Source organism: Bufo bufo, chromosome 5 (genome assembly GCF_905171765.1).
Source record: "Bufo bufo chromosome 5, aBufBuf1.1, whole genome shotgun sequence".
Classification (NCBI taxonomy): domain Eukaryota; kingdom Metazoa; phylum Chordata; class Amphibia; order Anura; family Bufonidae; genus Bufo; species Bufo bufo.
This window is the reverse complement of record NC_053393.1, coordinates 428,009,310-428,029,983: the sequence shown is the minus strand read 5'-3', so window position 1 is coordinate 428,029,983 and position 20,674 is coordinate 428,009,310. Positions and strand designations below refer to the sequence as shown.

The following is a 20,674-nucleotide window of genomic DNA, read 5'->3' as shown; positions in this document are numbered from 1 at the left end:
ACTGATCACTGCACCAGCAGGCCCTGGCTGAGCACCTAACACAGGGAGAACACAGGAGAGTTTAGCATCGTACTTTACATTCCGGTGTCAAGACTCTGAGAGGTATGATGACCTCTTGTCTGGCAGTCACCTCCTCACCTCTGATGTCGGCAGCTGGCTCCGCAGCCACGCTGCACTCTAAGTGATCCCATTATTCTGGTGCAGAGCAAAGATCAGTGCTCCTGATCAGCTGCCTCCTCACAGGCTGCTCTCCTGTCTCTGGAGAAGCAGCGCGCCGAAATTGGCCAATGAGGATGCCTCCCTCCTAATAACAAGCTCCTTACTTGCTGCCAACCCTACACATGCGAGTAAGGAGCTTTGCTATTAGATGTTTTGGGCAACAGCAGTATTGCTGTGCTGCCCATGAGATTCACAGCGTGCAGTGCGCTGGTTAACTACATGAAAAGCCTTAATGAATGCTTACTAAAATGTCAATTGAGGGGTAAAAAAAAAAAAAGAATAATTAACTCACCCCATCCACTCTGAAGTCCAAAAGAAGGACCGAAACAATGTGGAGGCTAATTCTAAGGAAAGTGAATTGTACTGATGGTCACACGGATCCGTAAAAAGTTCAAATGTGTGCATGGCCCCATAGAAATGAATGGGTCAGTGTAGTACCTTTTAAAAATAATGTGGATATCACACTTAAAAAAATATGTACTTGTGCGTGAGGCCTTAAAGGGGTTTTCCCATATCAGGCAATGGGGGCATATCGCTAGGATGTGCCCCAATTGTCTGATAGGTTTGGGTCCCACCGCTGGGACCTACACTGAGAACGAAGGCCCAAAAGTTGTGGAGGGCATACTGTGCATGCGCAGCCATCCTCCATTCATTTCTATGGGGCTGCCGAAAGTAGCAGAGCCAGTGCTCGGCTAGAAATGAATATGGGAGCCGTGGTCGCGCAAGCGCGGTGCGCTCCCATTCAGTACTATGGAGGGAGTGTTTGGTGGTGGCTGGACCTGGTGAAATCCATGGTCCTCTGCCCAGCACCTTCCCTGCTCCGTTCTCGGTGTAGGTGCGGGTTCACAGAGGTATCCTAGCGATATGGGAATAAGCTTGATTTATAGACACAGCATTTTACTGTGTTTTTATAATCAAAACCCCAGCGGCCTGCTGTTACTTTAAACTTACTTTATTTTTCCCATTGGCTTCTCTGTAGGACTTACTGTAAGTTGCCAAAAACATCTGTGTTTTAATGTAAAAATATCAAAAACGCCACTGAAACCACTTGCAAAAATGCTTTGAAAAACCCTTTAAACTCATGGCTGTTTTTTTGAAGCCTTTAAATAGTGTGTGCGTGCGCAGATGCCCTGTAGGACATTTTCTTATTTCATCTCGTGCTGAAGCCGACTCTAGATATAAATCTGCCCATTAATTGATCTCTAATCACAATGGATTCCTTCTGGAAAATGGCTGCCTGCTCTTTGTGAAGGGTAAATGACTTCAGTGGCAGCTTAAAGCCCCTCTAATCCAATTTAAGGTCAGGTTAAGTTGCTGAGATCCGAGCTGTATGTGGGTCAAGCTGTCAATGTGTGTGACCCGCTACTTTCGCTGCAGGTGAGGTGTCTTCTAGCGCTTTGGTTTGCACTGTAGTAGCCTGTAATGTCTAGGATGCAGATGATATCATTTATGTGATATGTCGTTTGTCTAGTTCCGTCTGATTGGATTCATCCTCTGGATGCCTTTTCCGGTACATTGCTTCTAAATGCCATAACTCTTAATAAACAAGTGATAATAATGGCCTGAAGATAACAAGTGATGGATCTGGTTTGGCTTTTCTACAATGTTCATGTAGGTGTGGTGCCTAAAGGCTTGTAGTGCATGTGTTTTTCTGATAATGATTTTCCTTTTTCATCTTGGCGGAATAATATAACCCAATGGTGTGGCATACAAAGCGCATAAGCTGTCCAAGCGAATTAGAGCTATGTCAGCCCAACCATGTCTTCTGTTTCAGATGACCATCTAATGTGTATGGGCCTCCCTACTTTCCACCGACGGCCGATAACGGGGAGATAAGGATTGGGAATGATGGATTTCAAATGCCCAGTCGGGGTCTGTCAGCAGCTTTCTTCTCATTGACTAAATGTAGATGCTTGGCCGAGCATGCACATGTTTGGGAGGATCGGGAGAGAGAGCCATCGGTCAAATGATGGTTTCACTGGCAGTTATCTTATGCATATGCCCAGCTTTGTCTTCTTCACCCATCTGTGTCTGTTTCGAACTGTTTTTGGATCTGCACAGGTCTGAGTTCAGAGCGTGTCTCTGTTTTTTTTACCGTGCTTGGTCAGTTATTAAAAAAATGTTTTTTTATATAAACTTTTTGTCAATGAAAAACTAACCAGACACAGGTGGCCTCTATGTGCAGTCTGTGGTTTTCGCAAATCCATTGAGTAGAATTTGCACCTTCTCAAAATGGACCTAAATGTACATGTGTTGTGTATATTTCCCAATGCATCAGCTTATGTGGTTTTATTAATTTGATTTTATGTTTACCTGCTGAAGGGTATATATTGGCTTTTAAGTAATTAAATCTTCATCATTGTATTCACTGTGTTGTAACGTCTGGAACCTTTTTTTTTTTTTTTCTTCAATCCAAAGGCTGAATACTTCATACTTCTAACGACCCAAGGAAGACTTGTGCTGCCATTATACAAGTTGGGTCCAGAAATATTTGGACAGTGACAAAATCTTTATGATTTGGGCTCTGCAGGCCACCACATTGAATTTGAAATGAAACAACTGAGATGTACCGTATTTTTTCACCCTATAAGACGCACCTAGGTTTTTGAGGAGGAAAATGAGATATATATATATATATTTTTTTTTTTACCAAAAGGTGTGCTTTTGGTGGGTTTTGAACTAATGGTGGTCTGTGCATGACACTAGTATGGAGGATCTGTGGATGACACAATGTCATGTGGGAGATCTGTGGATGGCACTGTAATGGAGGATCTGTGGATGGCACTGTTATGGGGGGAGATCTGTGGATGGCACTGTTATGGGGGGGGGGGATCTGTGGATGGCACTGTTATGGGGGGGGGGGGATCTGTGGATGGCACTGTTATGGGGGGGGGATCTGTGGATGGCACTGTTATGGGGTGGGGGGTGTCTGTGGATGGCACTGTTATGGGGGGGGGGGGGTCTGTGGATGGCACTGTTATGGGGTGGGGGGTGTCTGTGGATGGCACTGTTATGGGGGGGGGGGGGGGGGGATCTGTGGATGGCACTGTTATGGGGGGGGGGGGATCTGTGGATGGCACTGTTATGGGGTGGGGGGTGTCTGTGGATGGCACTGTTATGGGGGGGGGGGATCTGTGGATGGCACTGTTATTGGGGGGGGGGGATCTGTGGATGGCACTGTTATGGGGGGGGGGGGGGGATCTGTGGATGGCACTGTTATGTGTTTTTTCTTTATCAATCGATTTGACATTATGCTGTTAAGTTCCCCTTACCATGGCTTATATACCCTGTCGCACATCATACAGGTCAGAACTGAAATGTTTCTTGTGGTCCATTATGTTAAACTTCACCTTCTGTGCACTGGTAATGTTGTCGGTCAGTGCCCAGAAATCGGTGGGGTTAATATCCATGGTATGTAACGTAAAACTGAGCTAGATATAGGCTCTTGACCTCAAACTAATTAGATATCGACATCCATGCTGTGTTGGCAATGTGTAATTAGGAGTTTACAAAGAGTGAATCTGGCTTTGATGTAAGAAAGTATCGGACAAATTCTGGCATCCAGGCGGCTGATGCCCCCTAAATTCTGCTAGGCAGCTTGAAAAATTCAGTAGACTCCTACGGTGGTCTACCTACGGTTAATTTCCTACCATTGCTTGAGGGCATACAGTAATAAAGTAAGCTAGAAATGCAAAAATAAGGCTATTCTTTTTGGAGATCTCAATTATTCTTGTTAATGTTTTACTTGTGAGTTGTAGAAAAGGGGATAGAACTGGTGCCGTAATACTGTTCATTTTAGAAATGTAGTGGCCCGTTCCATTAACCTGATGGACATTTTGGTGGCCCAACAATAATGCATCAGCTGAAAAGATGCCAGTCAGACATTTTTAGACACTTTACCTACCTGAATCCAGAGATTAGTTTTTTCTTTTTGAAGTGCCTGAGCCGTGTATTATGGACTTATAGACACTGCAGATTATCACAAAGGGCCCTTTGCTGTCCGAGTGCCATAATACAAATCTGTAAGCTATGTGTAGGAGACAAATTTTCATACTTTGAAAATACATCTCCATAAACCCACTGGGTCTCTACAGTGAGAACCAGTTCTCCCTAAAGAATTTCAACCAGCCAGCCGTACCCTAGAACTGTTGTCTGGAGATGCCTTGCTCTTCCTTTTGGAGGAATCTTTGGTTTGGCCATACAACATTGCCTCCATATAACCACTCCATCTCCCGCCCTGATCTCCTTCACGTGAATCCCCTTGTATTAGTTTGTTATGAACATAGTGATATTGTATTCTAAGCAGTTGTCATTTACCTCGAGGATGCTTTACATTAAGGAGGAACTCTTTAACGTGGATTTTGGTTCCCCCCCTTCCACTATTTATTTTTTTATTTTTTTTGTCACTAGAAGGCCTCCTCCTGAGCAAAATAGAGGTTGGTTTTGCTTCATGCTTGCTCTATTCACATGTCATCTGCACCAGTTGTCCTCTCTGCCTGGGGGGTTTTCTTGCAAATATCTAACTCAACATTGACATCTGTCGCCCCCTCACCCAATCTAAACACTTCCCCCTGACATAACACAAATGTGTTTGACTGAATGTATTTGTGGTCCCTGTTAAACCAACTTCTAAAACCTTCTATCCCCAAGGCTCCAGTTTTCATATGGAGGAGGATTATTGTGATCGCAAAGCACTGGAAAATTGGAGTAGAGCGAGGCTCCCTATCATTCAGGGTTAATTGCTGATGTCAGCTGTAAAACAGGCTGAATGTCAACCAGAAAGTACTATAGATAATATACATCCTTCCTCCTGACTACTTTGTTTGTGCCTGGCTGAAAGAGCAAGCGTTCCCTGGTTACAGGTCTATCTGCTGCCTGCTGTAGAACTATGATCATTTGTAACAAGAATACCCCTTTATCCCCCAACCATATGATAGACAATAACTGTCGGACTGGCTGCTGAGATCGTGGGGCACAGTGGAGGTCTAGCATGCCCACTACCGCTCTGTACAAACTCTGTGGGATTACGGAGTGCTGTGGTTGGCTAATTTTCAGCAGTCTAATAGAGAGGAATGGAGTGGCAGCATGCATGACCGGACTCCCATTCCCATGTTTGGTGGGGATCCAAGCAGTTGAACCAACAGTGGGCAGGCGATGTTCTGTTACTGGACCACCCTTTTAAGAATGTTTTAGCTCCAGTTTGGCATGTTGGCAGGATTGCCTGGAGCTAATCCATATGTGGATCTGTGTCAAACTGCAAATCTGCTGCAGAAGTCCAAGGATTGGCTATGGTTCTTGCCACTTTTCTAAAAGTTGGTGGGCTTAGTGCTGTCCGCCAGATTACGCCAGTTTTTGGCAGGCGTAGACTTCAGTTTTTGGTGCATCTGCCTCTTAATAAATTAGGCACATTTCACTCAGCCGCAAAGGGATCAAGACTGGCATCTGCGAACGGCAGTCTTGATGTCCCTCACTGGGTTCATTGCTGTCCATGGAGAACACTGACGTGTGAACGAGGCTTTACAGATCTGTACCACAGATGCTACGGTGTAACCATATTGTTTTCTTGCTGTATTTGTCTTTTGTATACTTTGCGGTTCCTTTTTTTTTTTTTTTTTTTTTTTTTTTTTATCAGAACGTCTAAATATATATATAACTGCTTCCTGTTGGCGTGCATTGTCCGCCCCCTCTAGAGCCAGCATTGTACAGATGCGGGGTCACTAGAAGAATGATGTGAATGTAAAAATAGCTGTTAAACAGGATGATACACATTCTTAAGGCCATTGCTTTTCTTTGTCAGCTGTCGGCAAACATTCCCCCATTGGTTTACAGCTCATAAAACTTCAGTTAACCCTTATAGGTCTGTGACCCCTCCAGCTTGCGTCGCCTGTATGTGTGCAGAATATGAAGTCTCCTTGGTGTAATTAGTGTGTTCTGCCATTTTCCTTTCTCTTGTCATGACGTTAGACGGTACATATCTTAATATCTAATTGTCAGCTTGCTTGCAACTTTTCTAAACATGAATACCTTTATGTAAAATGTTTTCACTTCAACTTTGGTATTGTCTGTAGTCCATATGCAGACCATTTACCGCTCCTGACATGCCTGTTTTAATAGCTTCATGCATTCCCCATGTAAAAAGGCTACTTTCACACTAGCGTTTTTCTTTTCCGGCACTAAGTTCCGTCCTAGGGGCTCAATACCGGAAAATAACTGATCAGTTTTATCCTAATGCATTCTGAATGGAGAGCAATCCGTTCAGGATATCTTCAGTTCAGTATTTTTAACTTTTCAGGACGGAGATAATACAGCAGCATGCTGTGGTTTTCTCCGTCCAAAAGTCCGGAACACATGCCGGAATTTTTTCCCATTGACATGCATTAATGCCGGATGTGGCCTTGAGTGTTAAGGCAAAACGGATTTGGTATTGTGATGTACACATGCTCAGACCGCAAAAAATGTGAGAAAAATAAATGCTGGATCCGTTTTTCCAGATGACACCGGAGAGATGGATCCGGCGTTTAAATATTTAAATGCATTTGTCATACGGATCAGGATCCTGATCCGGCAGGCAGTTCCGGCGATGGAACTGCCTGCTGGAATCCTCTGCCGCAAGTGTGAAAGTACCCTAACAATTCTGGAGCATCTATTCCTATGGCTCTATGTTGTGCCATTCCTTTATTTCTACTAGAAGTTAGGAGTGGATTGCTAGCAGTCTGCAGTAAGGGTACAGAGGGGAGGTAACCAGTTGGGGGTGTTCCTGCACAGACTCACTCTATCCAATCAGTGCTGCTATTTTCAGACTGTGCAGGTACACACCCCCAACTGGTTACCTCCCCTCTGTACCCTTACTGCAGACTGCTAGCAATACATTCATAACTTCTAGTAGAAATAATAAAGGAACGAGACAACGTAGAGCTATAAGGATAGATGCTCCAGAATTTGTATTACATGGGGAATGCATGAAGCTATTAAAACAGACATGTCAGGAGCGGTGACAGGTTCTCTTTAAAGGGATTGTCTCATTGCAACAGATTATTCCCAATCCACAGGATAGAAGGCAAGTGTCTGATCAGCAGGGATCTGACCACTGAGGCCCCCACCGATCATAAGATCGTTCTGCTGTTGGAGTGGCTGACATGCGGCTCAATGGAGCTGCTGGAGGTAGCCAAGCTTTTGTGTTTGGATATCTCCTGCAGTCTCATAGAATTGAATGGAGTGGTAGATGCCCATGCATGTCTGCCTCTCTATTCAGCTGGGGAAACACAGGCCCTGTTCTTGTAATCTGCAGGGGTCCCCTTGGTCACACCCCCGCCTATCCCCTATTCTGTGGATGAGAGATAAGTTGTTGTAATCGGACAACCCTTTTAAATGTTATACTGCTTTCAAAGTACACCTCCCCATAAAATTCCCAAATATAAAATTGCTTCCTGTAGAAGTAGGGTCAGGTAGTTTTGCAGAGTTGTCAATTTTAAAAGGGTTCTCTGGGGACAGTGGATATACAGTGTTGTACCTAGCACAGGGCTGAAGGGGGTATTGCATGACCCTTGTATGATGTCCTGCAGTGTAACGGTTTTTCTCAGAACGTTCCTGTGAGTTGCATACTGCCTCCCTGCTGTTTATGGTAGCCTGCATCATCTCAGGCTCAATCCTCTTCATGGACGCAATGTAGATAATCATTTATGGCAGGGATGGCCAACCTGAGGCTCTCCAGCTGTTGCAAAACTACAACTCCCAGCATGCCCAGACTGCCTACAGCAGGCCATGATGGGAGTTATAGTTTTACAACAGCTGAAGAGCCGCAGGTTGGCCATGCCTGATTTATAGTAAGCAGCACTCGACATGAAATACAGCTATGTGTATTTAAAAAGTCTTAAATGGGTTATCCAACCCCTATAATGCAACCCCTATAATGCCTCCTCTAATGCCCGGGCCCCTCACACAGGTTGTACTTACCTTGCTCTCCGGCGCCCACGTCACTTCTGATGCCCGCACGGCCGCCGCTGCATCTTCCCATCACACGGACCAAAACATCTGGCGACGGGGCTGGGCAGCCAATAACAGGCCGCAACGGGGACAATGCTCCATAGCATAAAAGGGTCTGAAAACTTTCTGAATACATTGTATGTCACATAGATTGCTATAGCTTGTGGCTGCTGCTTTCTGATGATAGATAAGTATATAAAATGCAGCTGTTTGGGTGGAGTAACCTCGCAGAGACTTGGAATATGCTGCCAGTGCTTTTTTCATTTGCAGTCATTGGTTTATTTGTTTTGATGGAGTGAAAGTACTGTACGCGGCATATATATGTCTGTATGATGGCGGTCTGTCGGGCTGTGTGTGCAGATATGCTTGTTGCTGTAGACACGGTGTCCCTGGACAACATTCTCAAGTATATACTGTATGCTAATTGTAGCTAATGATTACTTGCCCTTATTCCCAGAATGTAGGACATCAATACATCATTTCAGCAGAGCCCGGATTAGAGAACAGACCAGCATTGATATGAATAAAAACTCTCCCTTTGTCAGGCTTGGTACTGATTGTACCGTCCTTCCTAATGGCGGAAGCATCACAGTGGCTCCATTTTATGCATTTATTAAGATAAACACAACTCATCCCTTTCTTCATTCGGATAGCTTCTTTTAATCTATTTAAAGGGAGTCTATAACCGGTAAATTAACTATTACTGCAGGCACAATACATTGTAGGCCTAGCTCAGCTAAAGTACTGATACCTTTCACTTACTGATCCATCGCTTCATTCTGGAGAAAAGGTACTTTTAATCTGTATGGAAATAAGCAGTTAAAGGGGTATTCCCATATCAGACCCTCACCAACAAAGTGAAGGAAAACGCATTGGCTTTTTTCGATGGCCGCATAGAAAGGAATGGAGGGCGGCCATGCATGTGCGGTGCACCTTCATTCACTTTGTCGACCCAGTGTTTCAGATAGGTGTAGGTCCCACCTTTGGGACTGGGCTCTGTTAATCAACAGTGTGTGGCCAGCACAGTGACCTCTTGTGTACAGACACATATCTGATCTCTTAGGCTTTGTGCAGGAAACATCATCAGAGCAGGGAGAGAGGCTGACATCACAGGTCATGTGACCCTCAGTGAAATCTGAGAAACCAGCAACTGGAGATAAAGTAAGTCAATTGTAAAGTCCTTTCATTTGACTAGTTAGAAACATACAAAGAACAAAAAAATAACTCTGACAACCCCTTTAATGCACAACATCAAATTTTTGGTATATGGATCAAAAAATGTATTGTACCTTTTGTTTACAGCATATGCACATACAAGAATATATTCATTTTAATGAGGAGCTATGCCTACGTAGATCTAATGATATCTGAACCTATGAAAACTATAAAAAGTAATCTTGTTGCATTTTTCTTTCCAGATATCCATGGCAGTAGTGAAAATGCATTCCTTGCTAGCTTCCGATATTCTGTTATGAGAAGAACACCATAACCACTTGTAAGGATTTCTTTCGCTGGAGCAGTATGGCTGGTTTCAAGAGAGGATACGATGGGAAGATTGCGGGACTTTATGACCTGGATAAGACCTTGGGTAGAGGACATTTTGCGGTCGTCAAGCTTGCCCGTCATGTCTTCACGGGTGAAAAGGTAGCAGTGAAAGTAATCGACAAGACCAAATTAGACTCTTTAGCTACTGGGCATCTTTTCCAAGAAGTCAGATGCATGAAACTGGTGCAGCACCCAAACATAGTCCGTCTATATGAAGTGATTGACACACAGACCAAATTGTATCTGATTTTGGAACTTGGAGATGGAGGCGATATGTATGATTACATAATGAAACATGATGACGGTCTCAGTGAAGATCTGGCCAAGAAATACTTTGCTCAGATAGTTCATGCGATCTCTTACTGCCATAAGTTGCATGTGGTGCACAGGGACCTAAAACCAGAGAACGTTGTGTTCTTTGAAAAACAAGGACTTGTGAAACTGACGGATTTCGGCTTTAGCAACAAGTTTCAGCCTGGGAAAAAGCTGACGACAAGCTGCGGCTCGTTGGCTTATTCTGCTCCTGAGATACTGCTGGGTGATGAATATGATGCTCCTGCCGTAGGTAGGTGGTCTACTTGATTCTTGGTACTATACCAGTCATGCAAAAATACTTTAAAAATGCCGATGCAGTTTTGTGTCTCGTACAGTCGTTCTTTTTTCATGAATGTGAAATCAACCATAAAACATTCTGTTAATTCTGAAATAAAAGGTTAAAGGAGCCTCCTGGGATGTTGGTGGTTTGCCTCCAGGCACCCCACTGATCAGCTGTTTAAAGGGGCTTGTAACACTCTTCTGAGCGCTGTGGGCCTGTTCATAGTATACCACTCAGTGCTGTAAATTGTATAGCAGAGGTGCTTGGTATTGTAGCCCAATCCCATTCACCTGAATGGAAGTGTGACCAATGGACATGGCATCACAGGGCAAGGAAGAAATCACAGCGCTCACTAGAGCACATCGGCCCCTTCCAACAGCAGATTGGGGGGCGCTGGGAGTTCGCACCACCACTGATTAGAAATTGAGTATCTGGTATTCCTGATATAAAGTGTTTAGTACCTTCCAAGCGTTGTGCACGGAAGGATATCCAGTGAACCTGGCAGCATGTGTGTCCAGGGCTAAGTGATGCGCTAGCTATTTATAAATGTATATGTAGCTGAATGGGACAGGAAGCTGTAGTTACTCTGCACTCCTGCTACGACCAAGACTGCGTTCAGGGATACATAGAAGAAGACACAGCACATGCACGAGTGACATGGCCCCTTTAAACATCCTAGGGATAGGTTATCAATAACGTGAAACTGGCCAACACCTTTAACCCATGGCATGGCAAATTTGCTATTACGTTTTTTTTACGTTTTCGTTTGACTTTTTGATCACTTTTTATAAAAAAAGATTGGGGGGTTGGTGAAGTGGCGAAAAACAAATAATATAAATTTTTTCCCATTACAATGTTCACCGTGCTGGATAAATAGGTTTATGTTTTCAAAGTTTGGACGTTTTGGGAGACAGCGGTGCATGTTATCTTTATTTTGTAATTGTATTTTATTTTTTTAAATGATGGCTTTACTTTTTTAAAGCCCCCTAGGGGGCTTGAATATGCAGTCTTCAGATCGCCTCTGCCTTCCGCTGAAATGAATTAACATTGCAGCGTATGGCTGATTTGCTATTTTCTTATGGAGCCCTGTCACCTGTAGGCCTCCAGGCTACAGCTGTAATAGCATGGAACTCTTCACAGAGACCCATGCTATTAACACGGCCGGCTCAGATGCCACAATTGACCGTGGCATCTGAGGGGTTAAAGGGATTCTGTCAGCTAGCTTGAGCCTATAGAGCTGAAGACATGCGCTGCTAGATCGCCACTAGCACGTCCACAATATACATTCCCCATAGCTCTGATATATATATATATATATATATATATATATATATATATATTTATTTAGGGCTCACGATATATTTCAAAAATTAATCGAAATGCGATATGGCAATTCGGCCGACCCGAAAATGCCGCGATTATATATGAAGGGGCCCCTATTGATAAAATGTCCTCTGTCCTATTGATAAAATGGCCAGCCTCTGTACTTACTTTTCACGATGAATGCACTGCAGCGAGCGGGAGGGAGCGAGCGAGGCGGCCGGCGCGTGACTGACGTCACTTAGTCACGCTCCTGCTTCCTGAATTAAGTGGGAGGAGCGTGACAGTGACGTCAGTCACGCGCCGGCTCGCTCGCTGCCGCTCTCTGCAGTGCATTCATAGTGAAAGTACAGAGGCTGGCCATTTTATGAATAGGAGAGTTATGTGCGCAGTTTAGGACACATGAGGAGACACATAGGGCCATGAGGGGGACCAGCATAAGATGCTATATGTGTGTCTTATGCTGGCCCCCCTCATGGCCCCCCTCATGGCCCCATGTGTCATAGCACACATCCCCTATAACAGTGCCATCCACAGGTCCCCCATAAGTGTCCTCTGCAGATCCCCCATAAGTGTCCTCTGCAGATCCCCCATAAGTGTCCTCCGCAGATCCCCCACATAACAGCGTCCTCCGCAGATCCCCCACATAACAGCGTCCTCCGCAGATCCCCCACATAACAGCGTCCTCCGCAGATCCCCCACATAACAGCGTCCTCCGCAGATCCCCCACCTAACAGCGTCCTCCGCAGATCCCCCACCTAACAGCGTCCTCCGCAGATCCCCCACCTAACAGCGTCCTCCGCAGATCCCCCACCTAACAGCGTCCTCCGCAGATCCCCCACCTAACAGCGTCCTCCGCAGATCCCCCTCCTAACAGCGTCCTCCGCAGATCCCCCTCCTAACAGCGTCCTCCGCAGATCCCCCACCTAACAGCGTCCTCCGCAGATCCCCCACCTAACAGCGTCCTCCGCAGATCCCCCACCTAACAGCGTCCTCCGCAGATCCCCCACCTAACAGCGTCCTCCGCAGATCCCCCACAACTGTCATACCCAGCCGCGTCAGCGGCTCATATGGGAAAATCCAAGCAAATAGCCCTCCAGCACAATTCCCTTAAAATATCGCATCGCATATCGTTATCGCAATTTTTAGGGCCCTAATCGCAATCGCACAAAATTCCCATATCGTGCAGCCCTAATATACACTGCTCAAAAAAATAAAGGGAACACAAAAATAACACATCCTAAATCTGAATTAATTAAATATTCTTCTGAAATACTTTGTTCTTTACATAGTTGAATGTGCTGACAACAAAATCACACAAAAATTAAAAAATGGAAATCAAATTTTTCAACCCATGGAGGTCTGGATTTGGAGTCTCACTCAAAATTAAAGTGGAAAAACACACTACAGGCTGATCCAACTTTGATGTAATGTCCTTTAAAACAAGTCAAAATGAGGCTCAGTAGTGTGTGTGGCCTCCACGTGCCTGTATGACCTCCCTACAACGCCTGTGCATGCTCCTGATGAGGTGGCGGATGGTCTCCTGAGGGATCTCCTCCCAGACCTGGACTAAAGCATCTGCCAACTCCTGGACAGTCTGTGGTGCAACGTTGGTGGATAGAGCGAGACATGATGTCCCAGATGTGCCCAATTGGATTCAGGTCTGGGGAACGGGCGGGCCAGTCCATAGCATCAATGCCTTCGTCTTGCAGGAACTGCTGACACACTCCAGCCACATGAGGTCTAGCATTGTCTTGCATTAGGAGGAACCCAGGGCCAACCGCACCAGCATATGGTCTCACAAGGGGTCTGAGGATCTCATCTTGGTACCTCTGGCGAGCACATGGAGGGCTGTGCGGCCCTCCAAAGAAATGCCACCCCACACCATTACTGACCCAATGCCAAACCAGTCATGCTGGAGGATGTTGCAGGCAGCAGAACGTTCTCCACAGCGTCTCAAGACTCTGTCATGTCTGTCACATGTGCTCAGTGTGACCCTGCTTTCATCTGTGAAGAGCACAGGGCGCCAGTGGCGAATTTGCCAATCTTGGTGTTCTCTGGCAAATGCCAAACGTCCTGCACGCTGTTGGGCTGTAAGCACAACCCCCACCTGTGGACGTCGGGCCCTCATATCACCCTCATGGAGTCTGTTTCTGACCGTTTGAGCAGACACATGCACATTTGTGGCCTGCTGGAGGTCATTTTGCAGGGCTCTGGCAGTGCTCCTCCTGTTCCTCCTTGCACAAAGGCGGAGGTAGCGGTCCTGCTGCTGGGTTGTTGCCCTCCTACGGCCTCCTCCACGTCTCCTGATGTACTGGCCTGTCTCCTGGTAGCGCCTCCATGCTCTGGACACTACGCTGACAGACACAGCAAACCTTCTTGCCACAGCTCGCATTGATGTGCCATCCTGAAAAGCTGCACTACCTGAGCCACTTGTGTGGCTTGTAGACTCCGTCTCATGCTACCACTAGAGTGAAAGCACCGCCAGCATTCAAAAGTGACCAAAACATCAGCCAGGAAGCATAGGAACTGAGAAGTGGTCTGTGGTCACCACCTGCAGAACCACTCCTTTATTGGGGGTGTCTTGCTAATTGCCTATAATTTCCACCTGTTGTCTATCCCATTTGCACAACAGCATGTGAAATTGATTGTCACTCAGTGTTGCTTCCTAAGTGGACAGTTTGATTTCACAGAAGTGTGATTGACTTGGAGTTACATTGTGTTGTTTAAGTGCTCCCTTAATTTTTTGAGCAGTGTATGTATGTATGTATATGTGTGTGTGTGTGTGTGTGTGTGTGTGTGTGTATATATATATATATATATATATATATATATATATATATATATATATATATATATATATATATATTTCTATTTATATTTATATTTATATTTCGCAAATGAGGCAAGTAAGGAACCCAAGGGGCTGTTACCAACGTTTCCGGAGCCCAGCCACGCCCACTGTGAAGGGGCCCAGCACCTTGCTCCCCGACGTCACACAGAGCGCTGTAATCTCACGAATGCCAGCTAGTGCATGCGCAGTTCGTTCACTGAGACTGATGCCAGCACAGGGAAGGAACACCATGCTCAACTCTGTGATGTCGGGGGAGCAAGGAGGAGATTTGGAGGATTCCGGGGCGGTGCTGGGCTCCTTCACAGTGGGCTCCTTACTTGCCTCATTTGCATGTATATAAAATCGTTTTTTTTTTATTGAATAAAAGCACTCCGAGCTATGTAAAATGCATATTGTGGCGATCTAGCAGCGCATGTCCTCAGCTCTATAGGCTCAAACTAGCTGACAGAATCCCTTTAAGTGTCTGCAGTCTGCGTTTCGTCAATTGCAGACATTAACCCCTGTTGTCTGCTACATGTGAAACAGCAGGCACCTAGCAGCCATGGCGTCCACTCCGCTCTGGAGCGGGTGCCGTCTTTAAAGAGATGACATCTGCCGTACATGTACATGTACAGCGCATGTCATCAAAGGGTTAAAATCCACACCACGGGTGTAGTTTCAGCTTTGCTGCTACTGTACATGGCTATGAATTGTCTGTACTCAAATCAACTGTGTTTACGCTATGAGTGGCCATACCTTTTTATAGAAGCACTTCATACACTTTTTCTGCACATATAATGCTAACTCTGCGATACTCTAGCAGTTTTATTTTTTGGGGGGAAACTGGAAGTTATTCTACACTGTGTGGCTTCCTGTGACCTACAGATTATATCATCACCTATCAAATCCCTACTGACGGCTCTCAAAACCCTCCCTTCCCACCCAGCTGCACCCTCCTTATTTTTCAGTATATCCCCCCTTCCTCCATGTATAGATTAAGGGGCAGGAGAGCAATGATCTAGTAGATTCCCAACAATTAGCTGCAGTGTTATAAAACTCTTCTGACTCGCACTGCTTGCCTGTACTATCTGTACGTGCTGTGTGCAGAATGTTCACTGTATTCTATGAGATGCAGCTTCACACTGCTGCCCCCCGCTTGTAAGAACTGAGAGGGAATTACCTATTGCAAGCATCAGGTAGGGTAGGCAGACTGAAGCTGACCAGGACTCATAGCAAGGCAAGTGGTGGGAATGTAGACTGGAGGGCTGTACATAGGACTGCATTAGGAGAACCACATCAGAGGGAAAGGAGTCGCTAATAGTGCAGCTGGCTCATATATGGAGCATCAACTAAAGAGGCTATTTACAAGGTATACATAGTATTCTCTGCATTATTCTTTAATAATAGCCTATGCCGCACTATATGGGCAATGGAGTTCTTCTTTCTATTTTTGCAGTCAGGAGCATGCTCTTGATTGCTTGAAGGGTTTCTCCAGGATTTTTATATTGATGGACTATTTTCAGGATACAAGGATATGATGAGCTGTATGAGCAGGCTGCAGCACTCACCGGACCTCCAGTCAGTGCCGCGACCTCCTCACATCTGACCAAGCACAGATCCGTACATTGTATAGCAGTACTTGGTATTGCAGCTCAGCCCCATTCACTTGAATGAGACTGACCTGCGCCTAGGCATTGTGATATCACCGGCCAAGGAAGAGGCCTAAGCACTCGCGGAGCCTATTCAAGCAGCTGATCGGCAAGGTTGCCAGGAGTTGAACCTGAGCTGATCTGATATTGATGACCTATCCTGAGGATAGGCCATCAGTATCGAAGTCCCAAAGAGCTCTAATGTGAGGTAACTGGAAAGTTCCTACTTGTTGAGCAACATCTCCTCGACCAACAATTAACCTTTACAGTTATGTGACTGTATCTTAATTGCCTAGCCGTCCTTAAACAGGCCTGTCTTGAAATTTGTCATCTTTGAACTTACATATGTAAGAACTGATATTACAGAGGTGAAACTTTCCAGATATGACACGTTTCACAGAACTGCCCTACTCCACAAGGCTGCTCTCCAGTGGGAAATGGTCCTATTTCTGGTGGTGTATCTGGCTGACGTGAACGCTAGTCCTGGGAGTAAATTCATTGTTGTAAAAATGTCTTCACCCGGTCATGTTATGTTATCGATATGTGCCAGAAGAGGACATATATGTAATCCCTGAGCTCAGACCACCACTGATATTTAATATGAAGTGTCTCTGGTGCTCTTACAAATCTCTGGCTTTATTCACACTTCTTCTACAGTCCATGCTTGATGTGTCTGCACATGCTCAACCTTTCCATGGTGTCCTATCCGTCCAGCCTATGCCTAGAGAGTGGTCTTTTGTGTCTATGCACTGGGCTCGTATTGTCTAAGAAAGCTTTCAAAGCTGCATTTAAGGAACTGACAAAAATCTATAGGGAGCAAATCTCATCGTGGTGGGAAGTGCAGTCCTTTTATTTTATTACATTACGCATAAAATAGTCCCTAGGGGGCTCAGGTTTACCCTCACTCGGGCAAGTGGGTGTAGGAGTCCCGCACTAATGAGCAAATGGGAGGAGGAGGCCACTAATGGCTCCCTCCGCCTCATGCACCTACTTTTTGAGTTGGAGAGGGTTGCCCTGGCCTCTTTGGATAATACATTGAGGGAACAGATAGAGCTAATTCAAAAATTTGGACAGGAACCAGAGTTTGGTAATAAGGAGGCACAATTAAAAAATACCCTAGAGAAGTATCAGTACCACCTGAAAGAGCGTAAACACCATCAGTTCAACCGTGATTTGCAGGACTTTAGGGAGAACTGGGTTTATACGACCATAGATTGGAGTACACTCCTTAAGAAAAAAAGACTCAGACGTGACTTCAAGTGATACGGATTTCTCAGAAGGGGTCAAAGAGAGAGAGAGAGAGGGGGACGACGACAGAGGAGTAGAGGAAGAGTGAGAGGATGCCAGAGGGGAAAAGGGTCCACGAAGTGGACTGGAAAACACAGGGCAGCATTTTTTAGATGGAAACTCATACCAGTTGAGCGCGCAATCCACCCAAGTCCCCTCCCCACCCATCAACACCCCCAATCAATCTAGCCAGATTTAAAATCTATCAACTAAACCCTTGCAGGCAGCAGAAATTAAGCTGCTTGGTAGGGGCCTCTCCTTTGTACCAGCATCATCATTTAAATTGTTTAATTGGGTGAAAGATCTCAATTTATTTGCAAGGAAGCTGAGATGGCGGAAACACTTTCAGCTCTTGAATAAAATAGAAATTAAAGGGAACCTGTCACCAGAATTTGGGGTATAGAGCTGAGGATATGGGTTGCTAGATGGCCGCTAACACATCCGCAATACCGAGTCCCCATAGCTCTGTGTGCTTTTATTGTGTAAAAAAAACGATTTGATACATATGCAAATTGACCTGAGATGAGTCCTGTCCCTGACTCATCTCAACCACAGGACTCAACTCAGGTTAATTTGCATATCTATCAAATCTTTTTTTTTTTACACAATAAAAGCACACAGAGCTATGGGGACTAGATATTGCGGATGTGCTAGCGGCCATCTAGCAACCCATGTCCTCAGCTCTATGCACAAAATCCCGGTGACAGGTTCACTTTAAGAAACTGGGTATCCCAGTAGACGTTTTGCAGGATGTGCGTCTCCTATATAGTCTGGGGGAAAGTGTCCCTCAAGAAGGAAAAGGCCCGTTTACGGCACTAAAAAACAAAAGTTGCCGTATGCCACCAATGGGAGACCCCTCCTGCATAGACGTCTTTGTGAATCGGGTTTCCTATGAGTTACATACCCTGACACTCAATAAATGTAAATTTAATTGCACAAAGGCGGAGTTTAAAGGGATTCTGTCACCAGTTTTCAACCCTGTCAGCTAAACATATGCTGATGTTCAGGGCCTCATCACGATTCCTAATGTGGGCTTATAAATGTCATCTGTGGGCTTATTTAGCTAAAAAACTGCTTTTACTAACCTGTCAGTCAAACAAATAAGGTGCCCAAGGGGATGTGAAGCGATGCCAGGTGCCGGCCGCACCCGCCGCCGTTCATGCCCAGCGCCGCCTTTCCGGACTTTCCTCTGTGCCGCCTCTCGCTCTCCCTCCCTCCCCCCTCCTCCTGCTGTAAGATCTCGCGCGTGCGCACAGGCCTCTGCCTGATGCGCCCGTGCGGACTTCTCCATTTGGCTTCTTCCAGCGAAGTGCGCATGCGCCGGCACTTCGCTCAACCCCTGTATGCGCGAGAACTTACAGCAGGGGGAGGGAGGGAGAGCGAAGTCTTCTAAAATAATGACCCCTAAATCCCTTTCCTCAGATACTGAGGTTAGGACTGTATCACTGATATTATATTCTGCTCTTGGGTTTTTACGTCCCAGGTGCATTATCTTGCACTTATCAACATTAAATTTTAGTTGCCATATTTTTGACCATTCCTCTAGTTTTCCTAAGTCCTTTTCCATTTGGTGTATCCCTCCAGGAACATCAACCCTGTTACAAATCTTTGTCTCATCAGCAAAAAGACACATCTTACCATCGAGGCCTTCTGCAATTTCGCTGATAAAGATATTAAACAATATGGGTCCCAGAACAGATCCCTGAGGAACCCCACTGGTAACAATACCATGGTCTGAATATACTCCATTGACTACACCCCTCTGTTGTCTGTCCCTCAGCCACTGCCTAATCCATTCAACAATATTGGAGTCCAAGCCCAAAGACTGCAATTTATTGATAAGCCTTCTATGTGGGACAGTATCAAAAGCCTTACTAAAGTCCAGATAAGTGATGTCTACTGCACCTCCTCCATCTATTATTTTAGTCACCCAATCAAAAAAATCAATAAGATTAGTTTGACATGATCCGCGCGGAATACTCACCCGTGTGAAAGGGGCCTTAGACTTTTTTACCCTTGCCAATCTATGCCCTAGTGCTCCGTGGATCGCCACCATACGGACAGGGAGCACTTTACTATATTTCAAAGTTCAATGGGTGTGGAGGTGAAGGAGGATGTTTTGCCCTAATAACCTCCCCCTCCCTGCCCTTTTTCCGCCCCATCACACTGTGACCGGTGGAGATGCCCATAGAGATCACTTGCACGTCTCACTCCGGTCATGTGACTTGTACGTCATCCGGCCAAAGCACCTGAACGGTCACGTGGCGAGTCATGTGATCCAGGGGGCGGGATCGGTGTCCCGGGCGGCTGTTTCACAAATCGACCTTGTGGATGCCGTCTGTACCGCTGCCACACGCAGGAGGCTGATTCCACTCTATATTCACCCACATATGAGGAGGAGAGCTAAGTATCTCGTGGCTTTTTTGATGTTTGAATTATCATTGAGCTAATGCTAATGTATTCTACCCTTGTTTGGGTTTGCATGACTATGTACTGAATACAATATAAATCCAGGATTGGGCCGACTGACCATCGCCAACCTGGGTGGGAGCAATCAAATGTGATACTTTGTGTCTTTACAATGAGGCACTTAGGGTATGAATTGATGAGTCCCAACAATTTGTGGACAATTATTTGTATTGACATTTGTGTCCCTCACTTATTTACCGTATGAACTAGGGACTTATTGCGTACATTTTATCATTGATTAACATTAAGGTCCTTCCCTTAGCAATTGACGAAGCTGTGCAGTCACTCTCGCAGCGCAGGGACAAGGAGGGACAGTTAGCTAGCATAGGACATTAGGTTTGGCAGGCAAAATAGATATGAGACCCAGTATCAGAGCCCCCATCCCTGGACAAAAAAATGCAGCACGCAATGATTTTTGGCCAGCCGATTCGCAGCATTCTATGACTGAACAACTATGCAAACGGCAAACTAAGGCCTCATGCACACGACCCTGGTGTGTTTTGCGGTCCGCAAATCGCGCATCCGCAAAACACGGATGGCGTCCGTGCGTGTTCCGCAATTTGCGGAACACGGATGGCGTCCGTGCGTGTTCCGCAATTTGCGGAATGGACAGCCTTCAATATAAATGCCTATTCTTGTCCGCAAAGAACGGACAAGAATAGGGCAGGTTATATTTTTTTAGCGGGGCCGCGGACCCATTCGTTGAAGTGAACGGGTCCGCATCCGAGCCGCCAAAACGGCGGCTCGGATGCGGACCAAAACTACTGCCTTGTG

The 20,674-nt window shown here is 45.6% G+C and overlaps 1 protein-coding gene across 1 annotated transcript in view; it reads left to right on the top strand.

Moving 5' to 3' along the window:
• Positions 1-20,674, top strand: part of SNRK (SNF related kinase) — a 74,458-nt gene that overhangs the window by 13,916 nt on the left and 39,868 nt on the right. The window contains exon 2 of the mRNA XM_040433434.1: positions 9,621-10,312. Coding sequence (XP_040289368.1) covers positions 9,724-10,312 — 589 coding nt within the window. The 5' untranslated portion in view covers positions 9,621-9,723. The remainder of the gene's footprint in view (positions 1-9,620; positions 10,313-20,674) is intronic.